A 12,344-nucleotide genomic window follows, 5' to 3' on the forward strand; every position below is an offset into this window, starting at 1 on the left:
CATTGTTCAATCCACGTGAATTTAAGTTAAAGTACAACTGGAAAGTTATTTGTATGAGTTGAAGTTGTGACTGATCATAATGAGTTTGATGTCTGCAAGGAGCTGTACTGTGTGACATAGTTACACTTCCTAAAACTGTCCATATGTCTCTGACACAGCATCCTGCAAACGTTAGTCCATTAATAACCCATTTAACACTGGGACGCCGCAAAGAACTTGATTGATTGTACTAGCAGATATGGTAATCCACCTAGTGTGGCTGAAAGACTGTCTTAGCAGAGAAGTGGAGCAGCAGCAGCTGCAGGCAGGACTCCTACCTGGATCTGGAGAGTTTAGAAATGCATAGAGAATGAATATGGTCACATTAAAGAGGCAATAAGTAAGATTCTTACAGCCCCGTAGCACAAAACGACCATTATATGTCTGCAGGGGGTTGGTAAGGCTGTTGATGATTAACAGCGTTTTAACAATTACTTTGCCAGGTTCAGAGATCTTTTGAGTTTCTCAACTCATTCTTTGGACTAAACTCCCTGCCCACTGGATTATCAAAGCACTTTCTATGCCCCCTCCCTACTACACAGAGACAGGAGTGAGGGAACGGTAGACGAGACATTTAATTTGCAAAGGCTAATGGCTTTGTTCTGAAGGAAAATAGGCTGAAGACTAGGGCTTAAAGCAGCATCATTATTCTAGCTGTTGCATAGAACATACATTTCTTTGTAGATATTTCCTTTAAATATTTTCTCTTATTAGCTGCTTTATTTGTTTTAGTTGTGAAAATATGGCTTTAATGTTTTTGTATATGAAACGAGGCGAGGTGGATGAATGGGCACAGAAGGTGGGTGTAATTGTAACCGTTGTCTTTGACGAAGTACAGATTTTCTTTACATGTCAATGTCTCTAAGATAAGTAAGAAGTCTGGAATATAGGTGTTGCATTTGGCAGACAATTATATGCACACCCAAGCTGTTGATGTTTGTTCTTCTAATTGAACGTTTCCATTTTTGTCAGCATGAATCACATCCTGTGCACAGTTTTTCCGTATCGGTTCAAGAGTTTCAAGGCAGAAATTGTGTCGGGATTCTGCAGGTAGCTCAGGAAGGAAATACAAGTCAGAGTCACAAAAATAAAGTTTCCCCGTTCCCTATTTCGTCCGGCACATCACAGCGTCAAGCTGCTCTGCCGGCACGACCCCCTGACCGGCAGTGAATACCACGTGGGCCCACAGAGCTGCCACAACGGTGCCATTGTTGTCTGACTCAGTGTCACTCCAGAAGAACAAGGAAGCGGGGTCACCATCCTGCTGTCAGTCATCTCCTCCGCTGCAGGATGATGAGCAGGCGCTGGTGGCTTGACGCGGCTTAGAAAGTAAAGCTCTGTGTTTGGGCGTGAAAATCAACAAGTCAAGTCGAGTCAAATTTATTTATAAAGCGCTTGTGACAAAAGGGATTTTTGCGACGTGACGCACAAAGAACTGAAGGCGTAAATGCAGAGTGACGACAAGGGATGAAGCCTAAGAAGGAGCAAACACCTTGCAGATTTTAACATAAAACTGGTGTGTGTGATGTGTTTTTCTATTTGGAGACATGCAAGTGTTTGTGTGAGTCTTTACTGTATAACAGCACTTGTCTTTCTGTATTTCCTGCATTTTTACTTCCTTGGACATCGTGGTTTCTGGGACACAGACATTTTCACATGGCCGGTTTTTTTTGTCTTCCCACAAACACTGTTTTGTTTAATTCATGTTGTGCAAAGGTCAAACTCGTTTTTTTTAGACGGCGCAATGAATTATTGAAAATGCAGTTATACTGGAGGGGAAAAGTGAATATTCTCTCCTCTGTTAAATAAATATATTTGGGCTGCAGCTCCGTGAGGGTGTGAGGAAACTGTTTAAGATGTAATCTTACCGCTTCATCACAGTTGCTTGACTTAGACACTCAGACTAATTAATCCAAAGCCCTCACTTTAATTGCCTTAATATATTGGCTCTTTGTCTTCTTTATCTTGATTTTCTCATGACGTCTATTTCCCCTTAATTGATTCAAAAGGAGATCTAATCTCCTCGCCGAGTGCGGGGTACGTATTGATAGCTTTAGTTTATGCCAGCGACAGTTTTGCGTTTCCCATTGTCTACACTAATTACTGAAGACTTGATGTATTGTTTTGGCCAAGCGGTAGTGGACCTCCAAAAGGTTGGAGAAGAGCGCTCACCTTTTTTTGTTTTTGTTTACAGGAAAAGACCAATGAAGACAACCAGATGGTGGTCGGCGGCAATCTTACTGTTGGGCCTCGCTGTGCTCGGCGCAGACGGGAGACCCAACAAGGAGGGACTCCGGTCGCCGCTCTATCGACCAGTCGTGAGATTCCGACACAAGGTATTGATCGCCGCCCTTTTTTCATTCGCCGTCCATAACAAGAAGCCTATGTGATTTGGCCAAGTATGGAACTAATTACAGTGGCGCTTTCTTCGTCCATCAGATGACTCTCCTGTGGTTGTTGTCTTTTTTTTGCCCACTGAAAAATACTTGATGAATCACTATCCCTCCCTCTGTACCAGGGGACTGCCTTTTCAAAGGCTACATCGGATTTATGCGAGGTACAGCTGAGCAAAGATGAAGACGAGCTTTGAGTGAAGTGAGGAGGATCGCGTTTCATTTGAGCTCAGCGTTGAAGCTAAAAGATACAATGTAATGCTTATTGACTCATCGATACAGGGCAGATCTGCTGCTTTCATCAATCGCTTACCCTGCATCTCAAGGAACAAGTTACTTCCCCCCTCTAAACTAGCAGCATAGTGTGTTTTCTCTCTCTCACTGTGCCCCAAAACAACAGAGTAAAAGATATGGATCAGTTAGAGTCAGACTGGGATAGAAATCGACTGTTTTGGCAGACGGGGACTTCAGGGGAAATCAAAGTGTTTTGTCACGAGGCATTAGTCAGGATTGCGGTCCTTCAGTACACATTTCCCATAAGCCTCTTTTACAATTTTGTTCGCCAGTAAACACATCTCCTCTTTATGAAATCCAAGATACAAAATTAGCGGTGACAATGAGTGCTTTTATTTTAAGTCAATCTGTCTTCTTCAGAGTAAATATTGCATTTCGAATGTGTTCCAGCCGGCTTTAGTCACGTCTGCTAGAGAATGAAAGACAGTGGCACTGAAAGGTGGGAGGGTTGAGAGGTGGTTAGAGAGGGATGAGAAGAAAACACATGGTACGAGTGTCATTGGACTCTATCAGAGTCGAGCGAGGCGCCGGGAGCGATGCAAAGCTGTAGAATCGACACAGTGGTCAAACACATTTTGACCTTTTCGACAATGTTTATTTAGAGAGATGCTTCTCCAAACACGGTGACCGCAGAGATCAGCTATGCGGGAGTTCTGCTTCTTTCCAGTCGCAGCTACTGTGGAAATAGTGTGCGTAAAGGAAGTGAACAGATTTAAACTTCAATATCCCCCCCCAAAAAAATCCTGTAGTATGATCTCAGTAAACTGCAGAGATAGCACTTCTGCCAGAGTGGGATGCTTTGGACCAAACGGGAAGAGAGAGAGCCGAACTGCCTCGGCAATCTTAAAGGGCCAGATCACAGTTTTTTACCTCATCTCTATGTACATCGAGAGCATGTGCATTTCATGTGTATTTCATGTGCATTTCATCATTGTCGTGTTAATACTTTTTACTACAGATCAAGATCTGAAACATCATGGGTTAAGCAGAATCCAGAAAAAAGAGGAAAAAAACCTTTGTAGATTTCAGTGTCTCACAGTTTCATCTTGTGAAGTGAATGCGTTTGACTCTGGTGGATAAAAAGGTTCTTTCTCTAAGCTTGTGTTCTCAACTTTAGGTGTAGGAATTCAGGTATAGATTGAGCGTTTCGGTACCATCACGTGTAACTAATGGTCCTGCTACCAGAATTGTGTTTCAAACTATAGCAAATCTACAGTTGCAGAGATTGCCTCAAAATCATAATTCCTTGCATTGTTATAGGCAAAATACATTCCTTAGACATTTTAAGAGCTGGTATGTATGTATGTCTCTAAGATTGATTGAGACAAGTGCTCTCATCCACATCCGGGCCTGCATCTAACATCTTCGAGAATGATGTTCATTTTCGAGGTACAGTTGTCTATAACACATAGGAAGGTCTGATTTTGAAGGTTGTGTGAATAGTGCATTACCTCCTTTTGTATCAAACAGCTTATTATCTCTTGTTCAAACTAGTTCTGACCTTTGCCCCCTTTTATTGGCCCGGGTTTGGAAGCAGAGTGATTTCTAATAATTAAAGTAATGTACGTCCACATGTAGCGGGAATTTGACGAGAAGCTACAAAAATGATATATGTGCTTTTCCACTCCAATGAAATGAATGTGCCTAGCGATGTGATTACATTGCAGAGGAATGTCATTTACAGCATCTGCATACCATTACAATTCATCCTGTGAGAGGACAGAGGTAAACTCCGCTCATCTATCCGCCTGTCAAAAGTGGGCAGTGGAAATGTGAAAAATAGCCACGTTGCCAAAAATATGTCATCGGCCTTTTTGTTGCGGAAGAGAATCTCCTCCGCTGCCTATCGGCTAGATTTGCTGAGATGCTCGGGTCATCCACTTGTCAATACAGTTAAATGAGCGACGTTAGACCAGACTTGAAACATCTACAGAAGTCTCAAGTTTCAAAACTACAGCAGTTATAAGCTTCTTAAAAATCTAGTATGCATCACACTTTTGATTGAACGGCTCTCAAGTTTACCATTAATGGAACGCGATATTACTAAGATTTTTTCGAAGTGACATCATTGCACGAGTGCATTTCCACGTCTGCACAAAATGTGCCGCGCGTCCCTCGAGCTTACGGCCACAAGCTGTGATACGCCAGAGGCCGTGGTAATGCTATGCCTTTTTCCTTCTCTTTGAAGGACAGTGTTTGACAAGGGTAACGGGATCGGACACGACCTTTATAAGCTTTCCTCACAAAGACTTCAATCACCAGGAGGCACTCGGCCATAAACAGCCGGTCACATGGTCTACCCCGTAATTCCCATGGTATTGTTTCAGAAATTCGCTGTGAAATCCTCCACATTGGGGTCGGGAAGAGGACACAGATCCCGGTGCCACCAGAATCCAGTCCTGATTCTAATTCATCGTTCTGGGAATACTATTACGTTGAGATTTGATTTCATACAGTCGAGCTCTCTCGCGACGACTTTCAGGAGCGAGGGATGGAGAGGCTGGATGCGTAATAGCGGTGGCTAGACTCGCTCCGCACGAGGGACAAAAGCAATTTCTGTGAGTTTGCCGCTCTGACATCAAGCTGTTATGTCAGGACAAACAAAATGGAGGCAAGGGCAACTGTGTGAAAAGCCCCGTCCATCCAGCACTGGCTTGGCCACATGGCAAATCTAGATTAACAGGGGATGAGAGAGAGAGAGAGCGAGAGAGAGAGAGAGAGAGAGAGAGAGAGAGTGAGTGAGTGGGCGGGCGGGGGCCGCGCAAATGAGATTGAGATAAAGACACAGGGAAAGGGAGAAATAACAAGAATACATCGTAAAATTCACAAGAGCTTGTTGTACAGGAGCTCCAGTTAAAGCTGCGATAGACAATGTTTGGCTCAAATGTGACTGTCAGCATTACTTCCACCCTCCTCCTCTTCCTCCTCCTCTTCCTCCTCCTCCCTCAGCTGGTCAGTGTTAGCCCCAAACCTTGTCAGTCATCTTGATGAGCTGTCTACTTTCAAATGGCAGCCAGCCGGAGGCTGAGGTAACCAGCTTCTGTAAAGTCTCCACAGGGACTGATGAAGCAGACGCTGAATGGAGCCAATCTGCTGTAACAACAACAAGATGTCCACGCTGGTGTTAAGTCTGTTCTGCTGCTCATCTTTGCTCCTATTTCATACTTGTTATTAATATGAGGGCCTTTTTTTTTCAGTCAATGAAAGGGTCTGCGTTGGTGCGGGTGTGTTAATAGTAAAGAAGGTGGAGACGTGTGCTCGATGAAAAACAGCATTCGAAGTAAAATTGATATTTTAACGTATCCTCATACAACGGGTCGTATGATATCTCGCAAAAAGCGACTCATCTTTCTTTTTTTTGTTCGCTTCCCGACGAAAGCCAGCAACACGTGTCAATTTCCGCTCGATACATGCATCCATTTTTTTATGCTTTTTTACATCAAATGATTCCCTGAATAAGGTACACCATCGTTTTGTGGGATAATTACAGGAATTATAATTTTTCGAAGGAAGGACATTTGATTAATTTATGTAATGTTTTGACCTCCACTGTCTGTGGTTTTTGCCATTCTATGTGAAAGGATTTTCCAACTATCTTCTTTTTTTAATAATCGTGAACCGAATAATAACTGTATTCTACTGTCTCCTACTTGGACCCGGCTTGTCCACGTCTTTGCTTTTGAATAGCAGTTTGTTGTCAGAGGAGCGCAGGTTAAACCAAGTTCAATGCTTTTGCCGGCTGCCCTCTTCTTCAGCACCCCCGCTGTCCACCTGTCACATTGAGATGAACGAGGGAGCCGTGTAGTTCTTCACCCGGCACCATCTATCCGTATGAACCTACAGATAGATGCAGCCTCGCTGATCGGCCGTCTTACTGTAAATCCCCCGTCTCTTGTCATACAGGTATGCTGCAATTTGCAGTTATATGTATCAAGTTGAAGTGCACTTGGAAGTGGATGGTGTGGAGGAGTGAGGGATGTGAGAATCTGAAGCAGGAGAAGGAGAAGAAAAAGAGGACGGGGGTGTAGGCGGAAGGAGGCGGTGGGGGTGGGTTGAGATAAAGCAAGAGAGAGAGAGAGATGTGGGCGGCCAGCCAGCGAGCTGTGACAGGGGCAGATGAACCTCAGGTTGTTCAGCTGGGTGCTTCATCGTCCCCAGAGTCTCGGGGCAGCAGAGACAGGCCCGCCAGTGGCCCTGGGGAAATCACTCTCTTCAAACAAATGAAGTGTGAACACTGTCTGCCATATGCAAATAGGCCCCATTTGACATCTTCCCTACCTGTAGTGCCATTCTGAATGTCACCTCCTCCGGGGGGAAGAGGGATGCGGAGAATGTCACGGAGCCACAGGTGCTCTGTGTGATTCCTAGTGAAGGATATTTTGTCAAACATACTCGAGAGATGATTGTTATCAGATCATGGTGTTTGACTTGGTTGTCTTTTTAGTTTAATAATGTCATCATCTTTTTTAAATAATAAAAAAACTGATAGACAAGCTGATATTAACGCTGTGTGTCTCTTCACCTGAGGGGATGTTCCTGGACATAACAGTCATGCCATGTTATAGTTATATATAGTTATAGTTATATATATAGTTATAATATACAATAGTTGTGACTGGTTTGGCTCTGACTATGAAGTGGTTTATTCCAAACTTATACTGTTCATGTTTTTAATCTTTTTAGTGCTGAAATGGAAAGTTTGTTAATGGATGAGTTGATGAAACAGTTTATCAAACAATCCACAAACTGTTGAAGTCATTTCTAACTCAAAAATGAGAAAACAATAACTGTCAATCTTCTCAAATGTGTGACTTTGGTGATTATTTTTTCACCCTTTCTACATTGTGCAAAGTGTCCAATTTGAAGACAATCATTCAATCAATCTATCTATTAAAAAGGTAATTGAGAGAGAAATCAATTAGAGCTGAATGATATGGGAAATTAATCAAATTGCATTTTTTTCAGACCAATGTCGAGTTAGTCACTCAGTATCCAATTTAAAAGAACATTTCCATATATTCTGTATCATTCATCATACACAAGTAACGAAGCATTCTATAGTATGACCAACACAACATTGGATACAGGCAACATATAAACTGCTCTGTCGAATGGAATTGAATTACTCTTGCAGTTGTTGCACCCTTAAAACGAACTGTCCACAAACACGTCCGTCTTCGGTTAATCACAAGCACACGTTTCTGTCTTCCGCCTGCATTCTGCCCTCTTCCTAACTTCTCTCTTAAAGAGACAGCGCTCTCTTCTAAAGGGTCAATACAATGCTTTCTCCCCTTCACAGTCAGTATGTGTGCAGGTAATTAATGTTCTCAAACATTGGAATAACACCATATGAATGAACTTAAACACACATTTGAACGTACATTATTAGAAATGGACACAGTCGTATTAAATCAGCAGGACATGAAATAACATATTTCAGGGCGCTACACAGTCAAAATATATTATTCTTTAGTGAGATCTCTTGAATACCTATGTATCATAAGAATATATTATTATCCATATACGTGTTAAATACTTTAAATTCATTGCATACTCAAGTAATTAACTGAAAATCAAATCAGGCATGTTTAAATAAGAAAATACATATATTCTTTGCAAACGCAAGGTTTGGGTAATCTGCTATTTTCAGTCTGCAGTCACGGACCACCGTTCATTATTGACCATGGACCCGTTGCATAATGCATCTTCTCTATAACACCGTCGTGCTCGAGTTTGAATGTTCTGTACAAGAAGGAGAACGATGAGCTATGCAGATTTCACTGTAGTGAAATCAAATATTAATGCCTCTTTCTTTCTTTAGTATTCATGGTTTTGTGGAGAGCGGCGACTCAGAATAATAGTCCTGATAACGCCGTTTTCTACAACCGTCATCAATATGCATGCTCCAGATGCAGCTGGTTTTATAGTGCACCTAGTCAAGTGGTCATGGTTATTTGCTCTTCTTTATGTGTTTCTACACTGTGATTTCCATTATTTTTTATTTTTTTACAGTTCAGTTTCGGTTCGCTGTGAGTGAGAAAAAAATGAAACTGCAAATTTGTTTTAAGTGGTGCAAGAAGCCCTTAGAAGGCATTTATGCACATTCAGGCTTCGGAAAAAAAAAAAAGTGAAAAAGGACGAGTTAGATAACAGAATAGGAAGGTGTCTGAAACTATCATGTTTGAAAGCAGTATAACAACTAGGAGTTACATGGATTTCTATGATACGATATGAGACAAAAAATAAATATATATATATAAAAATTGCAAGAGAAAAGGTTATAGGTTAAAACTAATTAAATAAACTGAAAATATCCAAGAATGTGAAAAACAGCTGCCTTTCACTGAACCTTAGATAATCATCATGAAACCTCTCATTTCTGTATTTATAGCTTTCTTGTTAACGCTTTAATTCCCTCTTTAACAAAAGGTGTTAATGCACAAAACTTTGCATTAATGCACAAAAAAGAAAAAGTGACTGAGAAACCAGTTGAACGGATCATCATTGTGCATGTAAATGAGGCAAATTACCACTTAAGCTAATGGAATGTTAATATCTAACTTATGAGTGCATCATTAGTCTCCATTCCAACAGACGGCACTACATTGAGTCAGACGAGTTATTGCACTTGGAGTGAAATCCTTGGACCCGAATGTCACGCCTGCACTAACACATGATCTCCGTTGAACACTGAGCCATTTACAAAGAGTTGGCTGTTCTAAGTAGTACAATACAATTTCTGTGGCACAAAAACCAACAACGTTACTCCCTCAGATAAACATGTTGTTGATGCAGTGATCTTCTGGTTCATCTTAACTGTGATCTCTTCTCCTTTTTGTTCCTGCAGGATGGGATCCCTGAGAGCTTGAGGATAAAGGGTGAGTTTCCACCTCTCATTTCCTCCTCTTCCTAGCTCTCCTGTGACATGCAGTTTACACAACCAGCGTTGTACATCATGCACGTCCGGCGCAGGGTTGTGTTATGAGTTGTGTGATGGGGGAAACCACAAGGCTCAAGCACATCTGCTCTAGTATCTTTTGGACTACCTATGGTGGTGCTTTTTAAATAGAAAGCAGCAGAAACCACCAGATACAGAGAGCACCTTTAACCAAAAAAAAACTCTACTATAGGAAACCCATTAGGTAGCACAACACCGTCGTTATTTTGTATGTGTTTGCTAAATGTGAAGATCTCAGCAGGTAATCATAATTTGAACAAGAAACCACGCTGTGCTGTAAACATTTGCCATGGTGGTCTCTCCTGGTTTTCACTCTCACTGGTTTCTTAACTCTTGGAACACTGAGGTCATTTTCAGTTGATTTTCTCGATTTTTCATAATTTCTTAAATTCACTTTTTAAGGCACTTTAATACAAGCTACATACCCATGTGTTACATCATAAATTGCATAGCAATCTCACCTATCTATATAATGAGGCACCATTGTCATAAGGCAAAAGTTTAAAGAGAAAATATGACTCTAAAGCTGAAAAAATGGAATCTTGATTTTTGGAAATTCTTCATATTTCGTGTTCAAACTTAACTTTACAGGTGATATATAGGTGGTAACTCTGTTTAGGTGATGGCAATTGGTTTACCAAAGGTTTTAAGTTCACAAAAGCAGTGAAAGATATGAATAAAATGGTAGACACATGTAAATAAATGTCTAAAGCTACATTTTGTATTATCGTTTTTTAGTAGAAATATGGTCTTTCACACTTTCAAACGCACGAGCACAAATGGTAGTTTAGAGATACACATTGTGTAATGCCAGACACATGTGTTCTGCTGTAACATGCTTGAGTCACGGCAAAGCTTCAACAGATGATGGAACACATTGTTGTGGTTCAAGCCGCCCAACATCTCATCATCAATATCATATCTCTTCAACTTCAGTATGGGCAGTGGTCCGATGAGGCGTGAAACAAGTCAGGAAAAAATGGATTGGACCGAAACGATGTTTTATACATGAAGCTGTGGAGGATGTCTCTTGTCACAGCATTTGTTTTGTATCAGCTTAGCAGCAGTGTAGTTGCCATATATGTTTCAGTTAATAATAATGACTTTCCTTATATAGCATCTTTAAAAACACAGTTCACAAAGTGCTTTGACAGACAAAGCTAAAGCGAGATACAACACAAAGGAACGGCAGGAAATCAACCAGCGGGCCAAACAAAAGCAAGACAAACTTTTACAAGATTTGTAAATGTCAAATTTAAACATTGATGAAATGGTACAACAAAACAAATTGGTGCAATTAATTCAAATAGCAGAAAGCTCAATAAGAGAGAAAAAGCAAATAAGTGCAGTAAAAAGGCAACATCACATAAAAGTTGTTGATGGAAGAGGCTTAAACTCTAACACATAGATTTGAATGAAGGTTTTGTGCTTAGGATCAACTTTGTAAATGTATATTAGTATCTCAGTAATTAGTCATGCACAGTAGTAGTTTTTGTTTTATGTCTCCACTAATAGTTTCCTCAGTACGAGCTATGGGTGAAGAGTTATGCTTGATAGATTATACTTTTAATAGCTGAGAATGAATCAGAAAACAATTACTTGACTTAAATTCGCTACAGGACATAAGTTATTAACCACAGTCTAAGCGTACACATACAGCTATACAGATATATTATCATATATATTATTATGATATATTATATTAGTCACACACACAAGCTCTCTCTCCCTTTTGACATAAAAGTTAAGCACACAACCTACGCACTAGTCTAGTTATTCCTTAAAAGGAGTTTGCTACTTTCTAGTGAAAAAATCCATCTTAAATATACATAATTCCCCGTTGCTTAGGCCCGGCGGGGAGTCAATTTAGGGGGCTTGCAATACACTGGCGGAAACCTTGAATTAATTATTGTTTTAGCTCTAATTTACATCTACAGTGCATGTCTCCCTTCACACTAGTTCTCAAAATAAAGAAAATATCGTATTCCAAGCTCCCAAATATGTGGAGCTTTGGCTTATCTTCAATCTAAATCAATGTCACGTTGAATATCTTTGAGTTTTGGGCTCTTGTTTTGACGTTTAAAGTCATTTCCAGATGTCACCTTGGACACTGGGAAAGTTGTGATGTTGTTATTGTCATTTTCTCAACGATGGATTACTTTAAACCATAATTGGAAGATAGATTCATCTTTAATGGACAGGACCATTAGCTGCAGCTGTGGTTGGCACCAGCATCCCCAACCAGCTTCATCTACCGGCGTGGCACAAGGCAGGCGTGGAAGCATTAATGCGCCGCGGTCCTCTTCTCGCTGGTTGACAGATGCATCTCATCTGTCAACCTGTCACCTTTCTAATGTCTTCTCTGTCTCCTCTAAACAAGAGTCAATGTCAGGCAAAAGGTGATCTTGCTGCCCAACTCGTCTGCCACTAAGTGTTTGAAAGGGCCGCTAAATGGACGTCTCCCCATTTTTCTTCACCAGGGAAGGTCGAAGCAGTAATTGTAGAGGGTGCATTACCATAAAGGGCGGCCCCAGCTGTCTGCTGTGATTCACTTTAATGCGCTACGTAAGCCGGGAGGGGAGATCTCACTTTGGCCAGAATTCAGCAAACTCATTCCCAGCCCCGATAACGAGAAGGCAAGCGAACTGTAAAGGAAAATC

General features: G+C 41.1%; 1 protein-coding gene across 1 annotated transcript in view; it reads left to right on the plus strand.

The window, feature by feature from the left end:
- Positions 1-1,012: 1,012 nt before the first annotated feature.
- Positions 1,013-12,344, plus strand: part of fstl5 (follistatin-like 5) — a gene marked incomplete at both ends in the record, with an annotated part of 133,481 nt that continues 122,149 nt past the window's right edge. The window contains 3 exons of the mRNA XM_079228589.1: positions 1,013-1,089; positions 2,234-2,375; positions 9,574-9,604. Of these exons, the coding sequence (XP_079084715.1) occupies positions 1,013-1,089; positions 2,234-2,375; positions 9,574-9,604 (250 nt within the window). The remainder of the gene's footprint in view (positions 1,090-2,233; positions 2,376-9,573; positions 9,605-12,344) is intronic.

Source organism: Taurulus bubalis (genome assembly GCF_910589615.1).
Source record: "Taurulus bubalis genome assembly, chromosome: 13".
Lineage (NCBI taxonomy): Eukaryota > Metazoa > Chordata > Actinopteri > Perciformes > Cottidae > Taurulus > Taurulus bubalis.